This window comes from Anabas testudineus, chromosome 11 (genome assembly GCF_900324465.2).
Source record: "Anabas testudineus chromosome 11, fAnaTes1.2, whole genome shotgun sequence".
Taxonomy (NCBI): domain Eukaryota; kingdom Metazoa; phylum Chordata; class Actinopteri; order Anabantiformes; family Anabantidae; genus Anabas; species Anabas testudineus.
In genome coordinates this window covers 2,672,101-2,694,626 of record NC_046620.1, presented here as the reverse complement: position 1 = coordinate 2,694,626, position 22,526 = coordinate 2,672,101, and the positions used below count along the sequence as shown (strand labels likewise).

Below are 22,526 nucleotides of genomic sequence, written 5' to 3'. Positions count from 1 at the left end.
TAACATATCAGTTTTTTTTTTTTTTTTATTTGATTTGAGGGTTTTCAACAACTCACTTTTAGGCAAAGAAAAGAATAGTAATTTAGTAATAATATTACATGTTTTAGTTTTACAGAAAAATAAAAGAAATAACACGTCTGACAGGACCTAAATAATGAACTATGTGTACACGTTCTGTTACAAAAATTGGGCATAACTGCGGTAATGCAGGAGCAGGTAAAGGGCACAGGAAGGGGAAAAATATCACATCGATACATATACTCATCCCGCTGTTTTACAAAGACAGCCCCCGACTCGTTCCCTCCCTCCCGTACAATACTAACAATGATAAAGAAACGATACTTGGAGTAAAAAACAGCAAATGATCAATATATAATAAAATATAATACGAATTGTACAGTACACTCCGGTTATTTCTGTCGTCCTTTTCAGAACCTGAACACATTAACGTCTCAAGTCGCGTCTTCTCTCCGTCCACGACTCAAAAAAGGACAAAAGTAGTGTAACATTAAAAAACAAGTTCACCAACACTTTTCTTTTTAAAACCCATTTTCAGTCACTTAAGCGCGACGACTAGTATTACACTTCACTGTTCTCAGGTTCTCGTCATGTTTTTAGATTAATTTATCTGGAGGGCAAATCTCATCATCATCCTCTCAATATAAAAGGTGAGAGATTCTCCACTGGGGTAACAAAGAAACACATATACAGACCAAGAGACACGGACTTTACTGTTTAACTGTGAATAATAATGTCAACACAATGTGAGAACATAAACGGGTACTGAGGGTACCACGAGTCTACAAACAGGCGTCTGATCCATGTTCATGAGAACACGAGAGAAATAAGAATAAAATAAAAACGTGATGTAATGAATAGCTGCTACTAAAACTGACATGTGGTCTTAGAGTTCCTTCAGCTCTGGAAAAAGACATAAATACAGAGGGTGGTTTTGATTTTAGGCTTTTGAAGTCCATGTTAATTTATCAACCACCTCTGCGGTAGTAAGTTAGGACTGTGTATCTATTGGAGGAGGGGTGTGGGGTCAGTTACACTAAATCCTCCCCACTCTCCTGCCTCTTATTATTGTTAAAAACTTGCAGCTTGGATTATTTAAAAAAAATAAACATCAAAACAATCTAGACTAGAAAACTTTTTTTGTTGTTTTTTTTTTTTTTACTGGCTGTATTCAGTCAGAACTGTTGATCTCTCGGGCTGGACCAGGACTGGGACCGTCAGTTCGATGGGTGAATGGTCACCGTCCGACTGGTCATGACACGAAGACGACGGAGATTTTATCTTCATCAGTCCCCAGTTCCCAGCCCCGCTGCCGGAGGTCATCGCCCGACAGGAGAACTTGTGGCGAGCCAGGAGCCAGGGGTTCCAGAAACTGTGTCGGCATTTGTGGCACTGGAATGCGGCTTGTTTCAGGTGCTGGCCCCTGTGTTTCAAGGCTTTGTGTAACGACCTGGTGCGTCTTCCGCACACCTGGCACCACAGTCGGGCATGGCGGCCTGAGTTTCTGGGTGGGTGCCTGATGGCGTGGTGAACCAGCAGAGAACCCTGCTTGGCATATGTGGTACTGGGACATATTGGGCAGGGGAAGCGCTTGATAGGGACGTCGACCGAGGTGAGCCCTGTGACTCTGACGGCACCTCCGCACCACGACCTCACCTTCATCACGCTGCCCTTTATCCTGAGCTGGGCCAGGAGCTTTTTTTTGTTGAGCAGCGCCTGCAGCTTCCCCCTCTTCTTCCGCAGAATCATCAGCTTCCTGCGCGTGTCTTCACTCAGTGGGACTCCCACCAGCTTTCCGTCTCTCATGATGCTGTGGATCACCACCCGCCTTTTTTTCTTTCGGTGTTTTCTTGTCTGTGCATGCCGCTTTTGGAAGTTTTTTGAGCGGTAGTGAAAAGGGTGCTGCAGCTGTTGCTGCTGTTGTTGTGGTGGTGGTTGCTGCTGCTGCGGCTGCGGTTGTTGTTGCTGATGATGCTGCGGAAGCTGCTGCTGCCCAGAAGCTCCTTGCTGCATGTGAGATGACCCGGCATAGTTGGAACCCGATCCCGAATCATAGAAGAGGGGCGAGTACCCAGAGGGTTGGGACTGGTTGACACGCTGGCCGTTGCGGTCGATGCCGTGCTGCGACAGCTTGTGCCGCACTAAGCTGTTGGAGTAGGCGAAGGCTTTGCCACATACTTCACAGCGAAAAGACTTTTCCAGCCCTACGACGCCGCCGTGGACAGTCTGCTGATGTGCCGTCAGGTGGAAGTAGTGGCGGAATGACTTCCAGCACACTGTGCAGGTATAAAGCCTCTGGGAGGGGGTGCCACGTGTTGGAGATTTCTCTCCTTGGGAGCAGGATGAGAAGAAGTCGGAGTTTCCAGAGTTGGCGACTTGACTAATGGCCGCGGCAGCAGCAGCACCTTTTATTCTCCGCCCCTGGTTGTCGATCTCCCCTCTCCTGTGCAGCTTCCCGTGTCTCACCAGACTCTGTGCATAGGCGAACATCTTCCCGCACAAATTGCATTTGTAGTTCTTCTGACCAGAGTGCACGGTCAGATGCTTCGTGAGGTGGAAAGGCTCACGGAACATTTTGCCGCACACGTCGCAGGCGTGTGGCTTCTCCCCCGTGTGGACGCGGTTGTGGCGTCGCAGTGTCTCCGCCCTTCTGAAGCGTTTGCCGCAGAGCTGACATCCATACGGCCTCTCTGAGCCGTCCCCCGGAGGTGCAGGACTCCTCCTCCTCCTAATGATGGTGCTTGGGTCTCTCTTCTCTCTGGGCTTCCTCGGCCTCCGGGGTTTTGTGTGGGGGTGGCCAGGGTGGGTTAAAGGCATGGTGGAACCGTTGAGGCTGGTGGATGACGGACCACCTATGTTACCAAACCCCAACCCCCCCAGCAGGCCACCAATTATATCCCTCCTTTCTCCTTCTCGGCCCTCTGTATTGATGTTACAAGAGGCTGCAGCAGCAGCAGCAATGGCTGACATCGCACTGCTGGTGACCTCATCCTCCGAATCATCCAGCAGGGAAGAGAGGGGCAGGTGTGGCTGCGGCGGTGGCGGCGGCTGTTGGTGGTGGTGCTGTTGTTGCTGCTGCTGACTTTGAGGGTGGGGATGTAGAGTTGGAGCTAAAGGGGCTTTACGGAGTGTCTGGCCGGTCATTTCACTGGCTAGCGTGCTTTCTGATGGGTACAGAGACGAGGATTGCGACCGTCTGTAGTCGTCCACCCCGCTGTTGTAGGACGACTGGTTCTGGTAGCGATTTCTGGAATAATCCGTTGCGTACTTGTCATCTGCTATCCCCGCCCCATTGTTTGAAATTCCTACTCTGTTTCCACTGCTTCCTATTTTACTGCTGCTTGGGTTGGACGATCCGCTCTCTGCGGCGTTTGCCCGGTTTTTTGAGCTCCGGGGAGGTTTCCCACAGGCACCTGAAGCAGCATGGTTAAGTAAGGACGTGCTCTCACGGAAACAACGCCCGCAAGCTGGGCAGCGGAAGGGCTTCTCGTCGTGGATCTTCTCGTGTCTTGTAAGTGACTCTCGACGATTGAATGACTTTTGGCAGATGCTGCAGACAAAAGGCCGGTTTTCCGAGTGGGTGACGCTGTGCTGGATGAGGTGACCCCTCTTTTTAAACCTCTTCCCACACTCGCCACAGCAGAAGATCCTTTCGGGACTGGGGGAGTTACAGTCAGACTTCCTGCTTTGACTTTCTGGTGTCAGGCCGTGGCTGCGGAGGTGCCTACGCAAGCTGGAGAGGTGGGTGAAGCTTTTACCACACTGACCACAGTGGTAAAGGGGTTCTGGTTCAGGTTGACCAGATGAACTATTACTGTGTCTCTCTTGGGATTTGGATAACTGTTGATTACCATTGGCTACTAGGACAGAAGTGGAGTTGGAGGAAGGGGCAGACGAGGAAGAGGAAACAGTGGAGGAGGACTGTTGTTGTGAGGACGATGAGAGGAGAGAGGAGTGCTGTGGCTCACTTCCAATGCCACTTACGCCAACACCCCCAGATCCTCCACCCACAAGGCCTGATGAAGAGCTCTGACTGTGCCCACTCGAGCTGCTGTTATGGCAGTTACTAACACTGCTGCTGCTGTGGCTGCTGTGGCTACTACTGTCCGCTTTCCTCTGGGGCAGATAACCTGCCATCGCTTTCTTTCTCCTGCTTCCTCCACTTGAAGCTGACGTAGATGAGCTGTCTCCTGATTTTGCTGCATCGTCTTTAGAGAGGGACAGGTGGAGAGGAAGTGGAAGGGGAAGGCCAGAATCTTGCTGCATTAGTGATGCTATCTGGTTGGAGGAAAGGACTGGAATGCCTTGGAAATCAAAGCCACCCAGTGGGGCAGGTTGTGGGGCTGGGTGGAGGGGGTGTGGATGGTGAGTGTGGCTATGTGGATGAGATAAGGCATGAGGAGTCAGCTGCTGTTGCTGCTGAGGCTGTGGAGCTGTGTGACTGTGGCTATGAGAGGAGTGGAGGGCAGGGGGAGGCGCCAGGGCTGAGTTTGACTCGGCAGCCCCCTGGCTGAGGCCCAAGCCCAGGTGGTTGTGAGTACCTTGCTGGACGAGGAACTGCTCCAGGCTGCTGTTGGCGGGGACTCCGGACAGAAAGTACTGGTTGGCAGCAAGCATGCAGCTGAACTGCTGGTGTAGGCTGCGGGGATCAGACTGGCCGACTAAGGGGACTGTGGTGCTGCCAGAGGGGTTGTTGGATGCTGAAGCAGAGGTGGAGGGAGAGGGTGAGGACGAGGAGGGACCAGGGGAGGGCTGTGGGACGGAGAGACCTGGATGCAGCGGCGGAGGCGGGGGTGCAGCTGTGACGACCCCTCCGATGACCCCTGCACCTCCTCCGCTGCTGCTCCCACCAAAATCAAAACGTCCCATCCCGGAGTGGAGCTGCTCCTGTGCCAGCGCGGCCTCAGCCGGGTGGAAAGGCCGCAGAAACTGGGGATACCCTGACGAGGAGCTCCCACTCCCGCTGCTGCTACTGCTGCTGCTCATCTTACTCGACTTCCTGGAGCTGTGAGACGAAGAGGACGATTGGCTCTGATGGGAGATGGATGGGGGAGGAGCGCTCATTTTGGCGAATAATGACGAGGAGTCTGCAAACGCGTTAGTCCGAGAGCTCTGGAGGGATCCGAGTCCGAGGCCGGACAGGAGACTTCCAGAGGTGTCAGCCGAGGGCTGGTGCTGCTGCTGGAGCTGCTGCTGATGCTGCAGTTGGACTTGCTGTTGGTGGCTCAGCTGGCGTTCTAATCCAAGTCCTTTGAATTGATGGGCTTGGTGTCCACTTAGCATTTCTAAAATGTCCATGGGGTACTTGCTGAATTGGAACATCTCCCAATGCAGCTGTTGCACAGTGTCCTGGCGCCACAACTACTGTGCAAAAAAATATGTAGCTGCTGGAAACAAGCTCAGACCCTTCGTGAAACTAAAAGGGTCTGGTTTTCAGAGGTAGTCCTGCTGTGATCTCTACCAACTTCCAACAAGCTGCTATAATCCACCAAAAGCCAAATCTTGATTTTCTCATATGTATATTTATCACTAATACTTTTACTCTTCATTCAAGAGCGAAGCCTTCAAGTGCTTCTGTGGGATGATATTAAAAACATAAATAGGCAATATACTAAGTTATACTAAAAAAAACAGAGTCTGTAGTGTTTCCTCAAAGTGTTCCATAACCGTACGCTGATTTTTTAAAATCAGGTCAGCAATCAGAGTGTGTCCGTTATTTCAGTGGAGGATGAACCACTGCTTCACTGCCCTTCTGTCCCTTCATGGAGATACTCGAGAAGCCTGCGGAAAGACAAGGAAAAAAGAAGCGTTAGTGAATTTGTGACTTAATGCAGAGCAGATAAACAGCGCTGGCACAGTCTATGGCTTTTCTATTCCCTGGAGCAGGTCTTAAATTGGACCCAGTTGAAAAAACAGTTTGATTTAAACACGAGACCCTGATCCAACTCAACTTGATACTTGAGGTTTGATAAAGACTGCTTTTGCAGCTGTGAGTTTCTGATATTTTAATGCTTTTTGTTTTTTCCAAAACACCACATCAACATTTTAAGGCTAAAAATAAAACAGTGTGCACAACGTCCAACTCAAGCTAAGTGTAAACTGGGTCACTGAGGCCACTCTTCATGCTGAATACCCACTCAGAGGCCCGAGCAGCTGTTGGACAATTATTTTTGTACAACTCTTGAAATCTTGGAACACATTTGATTGTTTATTCAACCTGGTAAAATGTTTCCTTCAACCGGTTTTCTCACAGCTTGAACTTGATGAAGCTAATGACCCAAAGATGCAGCAACAACATTTTCTGCAGCATTTTATTTTTTATTTTAGGAAATTTGTGTAATTAGATATTTTTATGTATAATATTTAAATGTGAACTTCTCTCAACATAGTTTTAGTGCACAAGTGTGGTTAGTGTTGAATTAAAAATGGACTTCTTACCAGTGAAATTATCTTTTTTGTACTTGCATTGTTTTGATGTGGAAATTTTTATAATATTATAGAACAGTGTTTTCTGGATTTTATTGTTTAGTTAAAATATTTTTTATAGTTTCGTTTTATTTAAAACATCTTTTGGCCACATGAGAAGTAAATGTTTTCACGTTTTATGTAATTGCGTCATAAACAAAGCAACTCACATTAATCAAAGATCAGGAAACATTCGTCCAATCTTGGTTCAATTAGTAGGAAAATGATTTATACTCCTGTCTTTCTACTACTTTATAGTGTGAAAATAAACAAGCCTAACATTGGATTTCGATGCCAGAGAATCAACAGAAAATGCTCAAGCAACCAATTGGATTATAAATCAGTTCAGTCGTTTTTAAAACCTTTGGCTGCAGCTCCCCCATAACAAAGGAAAGAATTTGACATTTGAAGACATCGTATTTACCTCAGACGTGTATTTTACACATCATTTCCTGACAGTATATAGACAAAAAGATGAATCTAAAAAAATATGACGCAAGCCTCAAATGCCACAGGTCCTGCAGGACAACATGGCGGCCCGTTACCTCCAAATTCATCATCAAAATGCCACGGGGAAAAATAAAAAAACAGCAGAGGTGATGTGGTGACGGTGTCCCAGTGTGCACGAGGAAAACAGGAGCTGCTGAGAATAAATATTCAAGTTGTTCAAATCCTTCCTGATTTATTTCTTAAGCCCTGTTTTGATTCTGTGTTTTATTTTTAACCATTAAGTTAAGCTTTGCTTATTTACACTAAACCAAACAAAGACAGAAAAATGCTGTGTGTTGTTTTCAGACAGCTGCCGGATTTCCAGACAAAGGACATTTACAACATGATTCTGACTCAGGCAAAGTTATTGTGCATCAAAACACATAAGTCCACAGTCGGAGACACGAGCCTCTCCTCTCCACTCAGCCCGCCAACCACGTTCAAGACATCCCACCTCTCTGCCGTGGAGTTTCCCGCATATTAATGCTCACTGACCTAAATTCACTTTAATATCCTGGAAATCTGACATTTCTTGTTTTAAGAGCACCTATAACTCACTCCCAATCGCTTTTTCCTTTCTTTCATTAAGCCTAAAAAAGGAGCAAGTGTTCTTTGAGACCCGTTTCTCCCTCCGTTTCTGCTCCAGGTCTTTAAACGCCACACATCCCACACCACTTTATTGAAGTGAAATAATTTATTCATGTGTGGCTGTCTTGCGTTTGTCTCAGCTTATTAAAACCTGAGGTCAGGTCTGACCTTCCTCTGATTGTGCACAGAGCGTTCAACATCAACAACTCTGCTGAGACAGAAAACAGAGAAGCCAAACATCCTGAATATAGTGTGAAGTCTGGGAGGGATGATTTTCAAAATAGAGCCAAAACCATCGGGTTTCCTTCAGAGCAGAAACTCTAAACCCTGAGATATTCTTCAGGAACACGTTGAATAAATCAAGTTAAATACTTTTAGAAAAAAAGGCTGTTTCTTAAATCTTTTTATCTGATCATCTACAGGAACCAGATATTGAAAAACAAGAAACAAAGCACTTTAAGCAGACAGGCACAGTGCGGCCAGAGACCAAAATAAACACTTGTCCTCTCCATCCACAAAACTAAACTGAAAACCTTCAGATCATGGACGGAGAAGACACAGCAACAGGCTAGGTGAAAGATTTGCTGAGGTTACAGCTGCCAACATCAATTGGTTTGAATCCATCAGCAACTGTTTTGATGATGTCAAACAACATGTGCTCGTTGAAGTTCCTAATGTGATAATCTGCTGCACCTCTTTGTTACGTCTGATTGTCAACTGATTTTCTTTGGGGTTCAGGAGAGAATTAATCTGTAGATTACGTGTTTGTTTTGAAGGTTTATTCATTCAAACCTTTATCTTTCGTTGCTGATTTTCATTCTAGAGATCTACCTGAGAGCTTTTTAACACTTGTTACTCTTGATGAAACCAGCTGTTAGTTAAAAAACCAGAACACGGGACTCACTGGGAACCACCTACAATTGATTATCTGCAGGTTATTTAGTGAAACCACACTGAGCAGAAACTAACTCTCAGCTCTGCAAACAGCCGTTTCCCTTTGAATGTTTTCAGTGTGAAAACAACATTTTTGTTATTGAATGCAACTTTTCCATCTGACGGTAAACGAAGCTTTGCAGATTTATTTACATGTTCACGGTAAAAACACCAAACTAACATACATGCAGTTCACACACACACACAGACACACACACACACACAGACTAGATACATGCCCTACAGTGGACAGTTTGCACCTTTGTATTAAATGGGATGGAAATGAATGAAAGAAACAACACTGGGAGAGTTTCTGCACGTTTCAACATAGAAATATACTAACATATATAATATATATTACTTTTTAAGACTTTTTAGGCCACTTTGAATGCACTTTAAGACATACTTTATGTCCACTGAAGGATATGCAGAAGACTACATAGCAGCAGAAGATAACAAATACCAATGAGATCTGAAAACAACCAGTAAATCTACAAAGACATCAAACTAATCAAATGAATATTAGAAATACATCTAAATAAATAATGTATTAATTCATCTTGTGGATATTTTTGCAACAAATAATAATAATAATAATAATAATGTCCCACAGATTGAGGGGATGTCTGTAAATTCCAATACATTTCTAAACTTGTCTTAACCTCCGATACCTGGTTCAGGTCACAGAAACCACATGACAAATAAAATAAAAACTTTTACAACTCGTTTGGTTTTATTTTTACTTGAGGATTGCCGTTTTAGAAATTTCCTAAATATTGGTCGACCAATAGGTTTTTTTTTAGCGAATTATGGATCTATTTGAATTATTTAATATAATGACTGTTTTATTGACGTTCTACTCACTTTTATTGTGTGTACACTAAAAAATCTAGTATTGCGCTGTAAACTAGTCTCACTTTACCAGAAACACAGAGAGAGACACTATAACCATGTTTTCAGATAATCTCACTCCCTGCTCTCTCACACGCCAACTAAATTGTCCCAGTGAGTCACTCACACTGGTGATTAATAATCAGTTTTCACAGCATATGCTATAATTTTCAGTTGCATATGCTCCCAGTGCAGGCTGCAGAGGTGTCTGCGTTAACCAGCCAGTGCGGGTGGAGACATTAGCTGATGCCAATTAATTTAAAATGTCAAAGATCAGCCCAATTAATCTACCAATGATCGGCCAACCACTACCAAACATAGGCTTTTAAAGGATCCTCTACTGCATCTGTGGGTTTGTTCATGTTTTTCTATTACAAAGCTCAATAATGAGTAATAAGTGCTTGGAACAGTGTTTTATAATGCTACCACTAACAAAAATAATCAATACGACGACACATTTTGTGAGTAAACCGTCAGAAAATAGTGGAGAATTAACACAGTTATCTCATCTCAGAGCCCAAGCTGACGTCTTCAGAAACCAAATGTCATCTGATGTACGACAACATAAGGCTGGAAAAAGTGACAAATTTCACACTGTAACTATTAAATGTCTGATTTAATCGCTTGCAGATTAGTTTTCTTACATTCACCTTCATGTTTTAGCTGCATCATCAATTGAACCAGTAGATGTATAATGTGCACAAAATAATAATAATAACCCTCTGGTTGTCACTTTCTGCAAAAAGCAACGTCTTCTCTCATATGTGCATGAGTTTAAATGACATGTTCTGCACTAAACTCTCCTAAAACCTTCATTTTATCTGTTCACATCTTACTGACTCAGGTACTTTCACTGTTATTGTGCACTAGTTGTGTTGTTTGCATCTCACCGGCTGATCCACAGGTCTGAAGCTCCCTGCTGATCCGCAGCTCTGGGGGGGGAAAGGCTGTTTTCTTCGCCGACAACCAGCGACTTCAGGTCGAGACAATCTGGAACAGATGTACCGAACATCCAGCAGGTCAGACGGAGACAAATTCCTGCTCCAAGCCCCTCACCGGGGTCTGCTAGCATCTTTCCATCACAAAGCTAGCTAGCTAGCGTTAACTAACTCCATCTGTAAACTACTAAAAACGTTTAAAGTGAGCCTCATTCCAACACCCACCGGCATGAATTGTGTTAAATAAAACAAAATAAGTGTAACCGTGTAACTTAAAGCTGGTGCTAACAACTAAACTGACATAAAGGAGGATGGGTACCGTAATGCTAACCCTGCTAGCAGCTTAGCCGAGCTTAGCTTGGTGGCTAACCAATTAGCTCCCACACTCCTGCTGCATTTGGTCCGTTTTCCCTTTTTGTTTGGTTTAGTTTGGTTTATTTTTGTTTTTACCTGCTGACGTTAAGATGTCCGGCTGCAAAACGAGCTCAGAGACACGGACACGCAAGTGGGAAAGCGCCGAGGTAGGAGTGCGGTGAGAGCGGGGTCGGCGCAGCCTGACAGCGGGGCCTTTTTCTTCATCCCTGGAAAACGCCAGTGAAAGGCCCGGCTCTCCATCGGCCCGGGGAGGGCTGCTTTTCACCCGCTAACAAAAACTATTTCCGCTGGCCCGGCCCCGAAATGTCCATTGTGTGCAGCCCCGGTCCTGCAGCTCCCCCGGCTCCCGGCTCGTCTCCGCCGCCGCTGCCCCTTTGTTTAGTCCCCGTCGTGTTTTTCCCTGTTTTCCGCCCCGTTCAGTTTTTGGTGTGTCCCCCTGCAGACGACGGCTCCTCAGATGCTGCTAGCGTTAAAATGGTAGTTTCCTGTCTGCATAATGGTTCCGGGTAGCGCCAGGCACAGGTTGCTCTGTCAGTCCGGCTGAGACCACCTCCACCTCCACCTCCACCTCTGCTGCACCCCCCCCAACTTGGTAAAACATGGATCCGAACCAGCGTGATGCTCCTGAATAAATAAACCGTGTGCGTGCGTGTGATCGTGCGTGTGCATGTTTGCACTCCACACTGCATGTCATTAAGCACGATGTGTGTGTTTTCGCACTTAGCGTGTGAAATGTTAATTGGTCAATTAAAGACATAATTAAGGCGCACGCTGCATAACACCACAAACTGTGTGTGTGTGTGTGTGTGTGTGTGTGTGTGTGTGCTGCTGTGTGTGTGCTGCTGTGGATGGCGACTCATTTGCATTCAATTAAAGTATTTCTGTCTGTCTCTGCTGCTGCTGCGTGTTTCAGTGTGTGTATGTTTGTTTACTTTGTGTGTGTGTGTGTGTGTTCGTCTATAAAAACAGTGGATGTGTGTGTTTCTGCAGGGATTTATTCTGCACACTGATGTAATAAAAGTTTGTGAATGTTTATTAATTTGTCATATTCTGTATAAAAAATATTTTTGATAGAAATCAGAATTTTGTATACATTCATTTTGTGATATGAGCCAATTTTACACTTCAGTGATTAAAGGTCCCATTATTTTGTGGTTTTGTTTTTTGGACAATTAAAAACATTTTTTAAAATAAACTAGTACTTCCACTTCATTTTTTATATGTAATTAGGAAAAAAAAAGACAGAATTAACTAATTTCAGCTTGTTTAATTTTAGGATTTCCTACATTCTTCTGTTGTAGATGATTGCATATTGAAATAATTTATGTTTATGTTTTCAGACTAACAAGCAATCTGAAGATGTCACCTTGGTTGCTGGTAACGGCTCTAAAAAGACAGATCTTTAAATTCAATCACTGAAATTGTTCTTTGTAATTATCTTTATGGCTGTATATTATCTTTATGGCTGTATATTTATTAAACAGCTCATTATTTTAAAAATCAAATGTACATATACATATAGTACTATATATATATATATATATATATATATATATATATATATATATATATATATATATATATACATATATATATAGTCCAATGAAATATGTTGAAATGATGTGTTGTCAAAAAAGGGAGGAGTATTTAATTTGCAGAGATAAAAAGCAGAAAATAAAAAATACATTTTGACATACATTACATTTACTTACATTTGACATTTTTCAGGAAAAACAAATTTAATCACACAAGACACAAACATGATTTAGTGGGATTTTTTTTTATTGTTATCAATTAAACATTATGATTTCTACAAATGCAAGAATTGATCACCAATAACAAAGTGGTTGCACATCTGTGAGACCTTTGTTTGGATAATCTTGCAAACAAGACGTATAAGGGGATGTAATAAATAAATGTATTTTACAGTTTGAGGTATGCAGAGTAGCTTTGACAATACAAATATGCCCATGCCTCCCCCCTGTGGTTAACACACACACACACACTCAGGCACACAGATTTATCAGGGGATCAACATGGATTACAACATCTGTTTCAGACCTTTGAAGGGATGAGTAGAAATGAGAGAGACGTTAAAAATACAACTGAATTTTCACGTGTCATTTACATGTTCCTGTTTTTTCACCTCTTTCTCCTTTAAAAGTGAACAACATGTTTTTCAGAGCTTTTCCAGTCCCATCGGCCCAAAGACAAGTCACAATACACAGGTCCACAACCCACTGAGTCTGGATTCACACAGACTTTCACTTCAAATGGAAAAAACTAAACAAAAAAAAGCAGCTGCACATGACAAGTTCAGCGAAGACCGGCACCATGGGGAGGGGGGGGGCTGAGCCAAAACGATGCAGCAAGATGAAAACGTGTCATCATCTAGTAGTTACGTGCATGTGGCTGCACCATATTCTGAGATTGTCATGACCAAATGTGAAATAGCTGTAGCCAGGATGTACTACAATTCTGTATATTACTGTGGGATACAAACACTGCTGTGTTTTCAAATTAGCTCTAAGTCGGGGAAAAGCCACCAGCTGGCACAGAATTCTTTGACTAAACACTGGACAACACACTAAACAACAAGCAAATACAGATTATCGCCACCTGCTGGCACAGGGAGTTACGTCCTAATACCAAATTTGTAGAAAGTGTGAGGCGACAACCGTTGGTCTGGGCCACCTCCAGTTTTTTACTGTTGACTCTAGTGAGTCAGTTGAGTCTAGTGCAGTAAGTGACTGACGTGTGTCATGTTGGAGTCAGGTTAAACATAAAACACAACTATTTAGGGTTAAAATGAAAGTTCTGTTCAGATTAAGGAAAGAAATCACATCTATGGGGAAAAAAGACGTCACTTCCTTCAGTATCTACTTCTACTCCCAGGCCGTGGTAACCGGCAGCTTTCCCAGTTTATATGAAGCACAATTTGAGCTGAAAAGGCAGAAAAGACGTACAGTTGGATGAGAGCATGGAATGGAAACTTGGTAAAAAAGCTGAAGCTGAAGACAGAGGATTAAAATCTTTACATGTCATTCATTGTATGATTGTATCTACTGTCGACTGACCCACACTGGAACAGAACTTGGATCAGGCGTCAAAACCAAAACTGATAAATCGTCACCAGCAGTCGTTATCTCACAGCTCCACTCCACAGCACAAACTGTAGCTGTCTCCAATTTCATCCAGCAACTCTCTTCTACTTTCCTCGTCCGCAGTCTTTTGTCCTGCACATGTGCACTTGTTCAAACTCAATTAGAAACTGGTTAGCGGTTTTGATGACAGAGCAATCAGGTTTTGTCTACCCTGACGATGGAACCAGGTTTACTAGAGAAAGACGACTGTAACATGGTTATTTAGGTTTGTCAGTGATGCAGCTTTAACAACACCCCCCATCAACGCAGCCACTTACGTTGTCTTACAGTGAGGAAAGATTTTGTGTGAATCCAGACTAACACAGCAACTACTGTCGCTAAAAACACCTGAATGCAATTAGTTTTTCCCTTTTCACATGTATTCCAGCTTAAAAAAAGCTGTTAATACAGTATGATGAGTCACATTTGTGACCTTAAAGTCCTGTTAAAATGAACATAAACAAGAAAGTCGCTTACAAAAATTGCATTTGCACATACATACTGTATTTAAGTCAGACACAAACTCTTTAACCAAGTGGTAAATTTACGCATTCAGTTGTTTCACTTCTATTCAAAAACTCGACACAATACAGGCCTTCAATAATTTACATTTTAAAATTTTTGAAAAGTCCTCGCTTTGGTGAACGTAGCTCAACAAGAAAAGCCGTGATTTATCAATGTCCCTTCTTTTACAAATAAAAATAAGAAATGACAGGCCTTTCAAATTTCTTCATGAGTTGATATGAACATTAAAATCATGTGCTGAAGACACGACCCGAGTCTGGTCAAAAATGAGATTCAGCATTCCTAAGAAGAAGACACAGAGTTACACACACACGGGCACAAAAATTAAATTGACGCATGTAAATTTGAAAACACGTGCCGTGGCATCATAAGTGAGCACTATGACATCACAGACGCTGGCTTCTTTGTCATGCGGTTCGTCTTTTCTCATTGATTGCATCGACTCGTTTTGTTCTCGAGAATACAAATGTTTTTCCTTTTCTTTTTTTAGATTCCATTATAAAGTTTGAATATTGAAAATCCAGGATTATACATTAAATTCACAGAGATTAGAAATCAAATGTTTAGACCAAAAAAAACGAAACAATCATGTGAAGAGCGTTCGTAGTCTGATCAAAGGGAAATCTCCACACGTATGATTATAAACCATTAACACGTGAGCACATGGCTGGCAGCAAGAAACGGTTTCTCTTAATTTAAATAGAACTCAGAGGAGAAGCTGAAAACTTCAAAGGAGGCCTCATGAGTCCCTTAAACCGCATCCACGAAGGGGTGAATCCAGACTGAAATGCTAGAGGGTCCCTCTCACAGCCAGGAAAAACAAAAACATGACAAAATATGACATCATGGTGGCCACCGCTTCCCCTTCAACAACGGCATTATTAAAAAAATAAATAAAATAAACGTGTTATTACACGTCACACAAACGTTTGTGAGCTTTGCAGAATCTCCTTGCATGTTTAAATTTTGTCTCTACACATGAAACACAAAACTGATCAGTGAACATATGCACGAGCATGCCTCCGACACCGACACGCAGAAAAAATGAAAATGAGAAGCAGACGCTGTACAGCGCACAGACACACAAAGATAAGTCGGTATAGCCCTTGGTGTGAAGTGTCCATTGTCCCACGCCTCGAACCCATGTGCCCCCTGAATTCCCTTCATGTGAGGTGAGCAGCTGAACTTGCAGGTAACATGTGGCATCGTCGACATACTGCAGGGTGTCGCAGAAAGAAACACCTGACTCGCTACAAACTCCCAATGAAACGTTTTCAAATGTTTGAGGTTTGTCGGGGCTCAGAGTTAAAATGTTTGATCCTTAGAGTCTGAATGAGGCTGATTCTTCTAATTTCTTGCCATTTTTTTACTAATTGTTATGCAGAGGGTCACAGCACAATGTTTCATAAAAGATATACAGTACACCGACTAAACTGTACAAAGGCTTTAAGTTTGCTAAAATCGTATCTTAAAGTGGATCTGAAGGCCCGGTCACAGCAGAAAGTGGCACAGCAAAATTCCCCTGTGAATGATTTGGATTTATAAAACTGCAACTCGTCTTATTTATCAGCTGGGACGTTCTAGTGCTACTCAGAGCTGAAGGGAAACTGGACTCCCAGGTTCTGAACCAATAATTAAGAAACATTTATCTAATGATCAAATTTGATTTGTTGACTATTTGTGTTCTTATCAAGTGGAAGCTGTGGAAGTTTTTAATAGCAGGGACTTCAGAAGAGGGCGCTGGTCAGTGTATATGGTTCAAACCCTGCTACCATGATGCACGTTTTCATTTCTTATTTTCAGTGGGAGCAGCAGTTGTCCTGTGCTCAGAAAGGAAACACTTCAAGTTGTTGATTTGTCGCAGAATAAGGTCTGAAAACTACACTACATTACACTACTACAAATAATCTTCATTTTTCCTGTGTTGATGTTGTCAGACGTGCAGTCAGGACTAATAGTAAATGGTGCACCTATTAGCGTTCTCTGTTTTGGACCATCTGTACCTTCAAACACTGAAAAACAACCTTCTACTCTAGATTTGATTCACCTGTTAGCCTGAAGTGCTGTTTCAAATGCTGATGTGACTGGGCCTTTATTATGGCAGCGATTATTCTTTATGAACTTTTTTCTTTTTTCAAAATGGCATTTATTTTTTTTACTGGAGTGACTATAAAACAATCAATTGACAGCTAACTGTATTTGGCTGGATTATTTAAGCAGTTTTACTTTCATGATAGCCCGATCAAAACTAGAGAAAGAAGTGACGGGCAGGTCACACGTCCAGCCTGGTTAAAGGATAAATATATTTTCAACTGAGTATACACAAGTCCTACAAGGCTCGGTAATGTTAATACTATTATTATTATCAGGTTCATTAAATATAAAAGCAACGCGTTTGGTTTTAAATACTTTATAAATACAAAGACAAGCAAACCCGTCTGCTTTAGCCTCTGCGCTCTCCGTCATCCACAGTGGATTCAAAGACAGATGAATCTCTGTCAGAGCTCTTGAGGACTCACAGGACAGTGCAAAAAAACTCAAGGACAATTCAACAAATCTGACTCAGCGGGTATCCTTCAATAAAAGTCACAGCGAATACCCTGCAGGCTTTAAACTGCAGTCATATGATATTTTTTGCTCTTTTTAAGTGGACATTTCTGTCTTCCCTTTACAAAGAATGGCTGAATATTCTTTTTTTCAATACACAAAGTGACAAGGAGAAAATCAGTTGGCTATACTCACTAAGAGATTAATGTTGTCAGCCACGGTTTTAGTTTAATGGGGGAGGGGGGACTGTGTGCTGCATGCTTTCAGGGCAGGATGCAGCCCTGCAAGGCAGCCAGCTGAGATGAAACTTCAGTTCATTGCCTTTTCCTGCTCATCTCTCGGTTTTCCCAGTAAAAGCCTCATCCTGTCTCGGCTTCACCTCTCCTCCCTCACTCTCTCTCGTCCTCTCCTCCCTCCTTCTCTCACACCGTCACCTCGTTCTTACTCCCAGTCCGCAGTCCCTGCACCCCTCCTCCTCCGGGGATGAAGTGAAGCTGTTCGATGGTGTTCTGCCTCTTGCTGGCGAAAGCCATCCGCCGGGCATTAGGATGGCCTCCAACCGTTCCCCCTCCACCTCCGCCGTGAGGGTCCCAGCCGCCGTGCATGCCCATCCCAGACATGGCTGCAGAGCTGCGGTCGTGGTCGTGGCCTGACGTCGGGTGGGAGTTCATCTTGATCATGTGGTGGCGGTCCATAGACGGTGTGACGCAGATGTTCTGCTGCGACTGGGCCTTCTGGTGGTGGCTGAGACGGCCCATGGTGGGCACCATCCCGGGTCCCCCTCCTCTGTCACCTCCTCCCATTATCAGCCCCATCGCCATCAGCTGGTCCTCCAGACGGTCAGGTGACACCAGGAGCCTCTCGTGGGACCTGGAACCACAGACTCTACTATTAAATCATTCGCATAAACACGAAGGATTAAACGCCAGTCTGCCGCAGTTTCTACTGCAGCCGTCTGTGTACAGCACTGCTACACACACGTCAGATTATTTTTAGATTAATCAATAAACTGTTTGCAGATAAATGCAGATAAAATCTCCCCACAGACCAACATGACATCTCCAAGTGTCTTCTCTGACTAACAGAACAAAATCCACAGATCTGTTTATTCGTTTGTCATGTTTGACAAAGAAACCACCAAATCTTCATATTTAAGAAGCTTGGAACAGCAACATTTGACTTTTTTTACTTGAGAAGTGACTCAAACAATTATCTGATGATCAAAATAAAACCTTGAGCTGAGCTTTTGTCTGCAGTTGTTACCAAGGTCAAAAAGGAAATTATGAAGCTTAATGTTTTACTTATTTATTCACTTTTTTCAAACACTGTCAAATAAGATAAAAGGCTTGAAATTCTACTCTGAATTTCTGCGAGTACCCTCACCTTGTCAGACTATTTCAGTTTTAATGAAACTACTCTGCTTTTGACATTCATTTGAAATTATATTCTCCAGTTCCCTTTATTCTTGTTTGTCAAGGAATTCATCTCATCTCTGATATGACTGTGACTTCTGCTTTCAGCTCATCTTTCATCTTCTCTGATCTTACTTACTCATCTTCTCCCCTCACCTGCTCCTCATGTCACCTCTCACCTGCGGAGGGTCTGGGAGTTGGAGCTCCTGCTGGTGCTCATCATGGCTTTATAGTACTGGTGTTGCTGGTTCTTGGACAGACGAGACAGCGTGTTGCCCTCCCCAAGTGCCAGCAGCTGGTCCTGGGAGCGGACGCGACGCGGCGGCCTGTCGAAGCTTGAGCTGGCGTACTGCGTTTGAGAGGGCAGTGGGTACGGGTTCGGCGTGGAGGGGATGTGGAGTCGAGGCCGTGAGCCGTTTAAAGGCAGCGTTCCCCTGGAACCCAGCGTGTAGTCGCCTCCCCAGGGCAGGTGGTGTTGCGAGGAGTGGAAGGAAGGTGGAGCATTGTTGGAGCGACGTTTGTTCGTGTAGTAGCTGTACTCGTCAAGCTCTTTCTCTGGTTTAGCAAAACAAACAGAATTGTACAAATATATAAGAATAAGGCTGAAACCAGTGCTTATTTTCTTCATTGATTAATATTAATTAATATAATGTTTTCAACTCACTGGCGCACAGTCAATCATACAGTCAATGTTCTTAGACCTTCAAAACACCCAACAAACTCTTTAATAGGGAAGAAAATGAAAGAAACTCAAAAGGAGCAAGTGATGCAAGATGTGAAGGATTTGTGATGTCAAAGTAGATAAATGTACAGAACAAAGAGAAAGAAAGAAGAGGTGAAAGAGGTAAAAATGACAGGAGAATGTACCAGATGACAGGTGAAATGGAGGCGATGGAGTCAGAGAAGAACAAGAAGTGAAGGATGGAAGTAGGACAAACGGATAATAGACAAAAAGAGAAGTGGTGGGAAAAGGAGGTGAAAGAGAGAGCTACTGTATATTGCATGAGGCACAGGAGAGTAAAGCCCAAGGCCAAAGAGAGAAAGAGCAAAAAAAAAAGAGTGTAAGAGAGGTCAGGTAGAGGAAAGAAGGTTTAACACGAAGTGATGAGAGAAGAATGAGATAAGACAATATAAATGACATGAAAACAAAGTCACATAGAGAGGGGCGATAAAGGGAGGCGTGGATGAACACTTAGTGAGGTTCATTAATCGTGAAATACAGTGTTTCTGCTCTGCAGTCTTGAGACCGCTTTAATCTTCAAAGCATTTCCATGGAAGCAGCTCCCCAAGAGCCAATTTAAAGCTGACCTTTAACCAGCCACCTCTACCTCTTCTTTCTGTCGAGTCCCTTCTCCTCTCCGAGTTTGTTCCTTCTCTTCATCTTTTCATGCCTGTTCTTTTGAGGTCTCTCTCTTTTTTAGCGCCATCTTTCTCTTCTAGCACTGTTCCTCTCAGCCTCTCTCCCTCTGTTTACCCCCCTCCTGTAACGCTGAATTATCTCGAGGTTTCTCCCTGACTGCCGTCTACAGACAAAGAAGCCTTTATTAGCGTCCTTTCTGCAGCGTCACACAGGGACACACATCAAACAGGCCAGGTTTCATTCAGTGGCCAGTGAGAGGTCATATTCCCTCTTTCATTCTCCTTTTTGAAGTGGCATGCAACAAAAACTGACATTCAGGGTGTTGTTTGCTCAAAAAGCAGCCATCTGATAATCAGACAATTAAAAATACCTTTGCTATTGATTGAACAATGACTCAGCCTGTAACTGAGTTACTGTAACAGCCTGTGGCTTTTGCATCTTCCCGAAGCTTTTGGGAAATAAAAATCACACGCTGAAAACAAGGTGATGTTTTCTTATGTTTTTGATTGGTTTGCAAAGGAGGTGTAATAGTAAACACAATGTCTTTATAGAAATATAAGTGTATAAAGGTAAAGATGTCAATATGTAAGTTACACATTTACATGATTGGTGTGCCAACTATTGGTAGTTTCACCTGTTTTATGTTTAGATCAGGCTAAGAGAGAAGTTAAACCCTACCACTTTCACACCTGAGTACATCTGACCAACCGCTGAATGATATGGGTGTTGTTGCTGGATTGTCAGGAGAAATTATTGGTCACAGCCGCCTATAGAACATCGAGTGCGGGAAAGATTAGACATTTGAATTTGGCCAACTATGAGAATCACAGCCCTCAGTGACAGAGCAGGAGAAACAGCATCACCTAAAGAAATTCAACAGATACACCGAGAGATGGAATAGTGTCTGTGTATCTGGGGTTTCTATAACGTTTGCAAAACAAAACTCTGAAATACACACATCACATTTGATGACCTGAGCCTTGAAAGAAAAGCTGCAATAAAGGTGACGTAGATCCTATTTAATACTTGAGAAGACGAAGGGATGACCTCTGAAGGTCTGATGTGGAATGAGAGGAAGCCTTTTTCCAAAAGCTAAACAGTGTCATCTATTGAAGTGTTTTCTCCTTTTGATTCAATTGAAATAATAAAAAGAGCTTCCTCTGCACAGCGCTTCACCTCATTATTGCTTCCACGTATAGTCGCATCGCGTGCACCACACACACACACACACACACACACACACACACACACACGTAACCATCCATCACTCAGCCTGCAGAGGCAACTCCCCTCCCCCTGCAGTCTTCAGCGATCAGAGCAAGAGAGGTAAAGATACACAGAGAGAGAGAGGGACGCTGCCAGCCACTGCTTCTCAAATGTCTTTTCTTCCTCGTCGAAGAACAACCAGGCCCCTGCAGACCAGCAGCCAACACCCCTCCCCCTATCTCACCATCTATCACTCTTCCCCTGAATCCCTTTTCCTTCTTCTCCCACTGCCTCTCCCTCCATTCTTGTCCCCCTGCTCATCTATGATGCTATCTACATCTCTATCGTCACAAATCCTTTTTTCCCCGTCGTGCAGACTCTTTATTTGCCCAATCGGCTCTTTCACTGCCGCTCCCCTCGATCTTTCTTCCTTCTGGTCATCCAGTCTCTACACTTCTACTCTCCTGCCATTCACTGCCTCCCTTCTCTTTCTCTGTCTTGTCTTCAGGCATTTTGTAAGCATACAGCTGTCACCTTCTTCAGTGTGCAGGTTTACTATGCTTTTAGTTTTTAATCTTGTCTAACTCTCAGTGGATTGCAGATGGATTTAGTTATAAGCCAGCTTCTTCCAACAAGTGACGTCACATGACAGAGACAGAACGCTTTTCTTACTCTGTCTCCATTTACTTCCCCATTTTCTTTGTCAGCGTGCTTGTTTTGATGTGATGGCAGCAGGAACAGTGTATACATTCACAAATTATTATTTGGTTTTGCAGATGAGGCACAAATCTCCTGGCAGCCACGCCAGCCAGTCAGCATGCTGCCATACTGGACCCTCATTCAGTGGAGAATCGGTTGTGTGAAAACCTGACTAACCATCTGGACCAGTGTTGGTTTTCTTTATAATTCAAAGCCCAGGTGTTCTATCTGTGCAATGGTTACTGGACCTGACAAGCTCACACTAAGAAATATATACTAACATACACATATATAATTAACTTAATGAATTCTGGCATCTAATTTGTACCACTAGCAGCAGGTTAGTATGTAATCTGGATCAGAGATTGAAACTAAATTCACTTGCAAGCAACTGTAAAGTTCACAAATGATCTAATATTGTATCTTCTTTTAAAAAACATCATATGAAAACCACGTCACATTTCCATTATTGGGGGGTTATGTTCTGGACTATTTCATACCCAGGCAACATCAGATCTGCAGTCAGTAGCTGTGTCAAGCTGCAGTCTGCTCACCATATGGTAACTCAGCGTCACTGCATAAAAATGAGCCAAAATATATAAAAACATCCATAAAAACTTCTCATATCATCCCTGCAGCCAAATCCACCCTTGCCCTTTATCCATAAATTTAGTACGGTCTAAACAACTGTCACTGTGGCAATAGACCACTGCAGAGTTACGAGGAGGCAAAAGCACAAAAACAAAGCAGTGTACTGTAGAAAAACTATGTGTGTTTGGAAGAGTGAAAATATGCAGATGAACAGAGAAGTTCTTTATGGATGTTTCCCAGCTGTTGCCCAGTATTTAGATATGCCAGCAGTATGCTAATTTGTATTTCTTTTTAAACAAGAGTTGCATTGTTTGTAAGACAACACCTGAACGTGACTGAGACTTAT

At 43.4% G+C, this 22,526-nt stretch overlaps 2 protein-coding genes across 3 annotated transcripts in view; both read right to left on the bottom strand.

Annotated features, from left to right (window-relative positions):
• Nucleotides 1-11,296, bottom strand: znf865 (zinc finger protein 865). Its single transcript, XM_026347988.1, has 3 exons — nucleotides 10,773-11,296; nucleotides 10,275-10,374; nucleotides 1-5,799 (listed from the first exon to the last, which is right to left on the bottom strand). Exon 3 carries the CDS (start codon nucleotides 5,338-5,340, stop codon nucleotides 1,177-1,179), a length of 4,164 nt encoding a protein of 1,387 aa, XP_026203773.1. The 5' UTR covers nucleotides 5,341-5,799; nucleotides 10,275-10,374; nucleotides 10,773-11,296; the 3' UTR covers nucleotides 1-1,176.
• A 3,696-nt stretch (nucleotides 11,297-14,992) lies between these two features.
• The window catches only part of shisa7b (shisa family member 7), a 31,882-nt gene continuing 24,348 nt past the window's right edge, over nucleotides 14,993-22,526 (bottom strand). For both annotated transcript variants that reach the window (XM_026348000.1, XM_033326219.1), the window contains exons 8-9: nucleotides 18,504-18,879; nucleotides 14,993-17,782 (exon numbers count right to left, since the gene is read on the bottom strand). In XM_026348000.1, coding sequence (XP_026203785.1) covers nucleotides 17,335-17,782; nucleotides 18,504-18,879 — 824 coding nt within the window. In that variant the 3' untranslated portion in view covers nucleotides 14,993-17,334. The remainder of the gene's footprint in view (nucleotides 17,783-18,503; nucleotides 18,880-22,526) is intronic.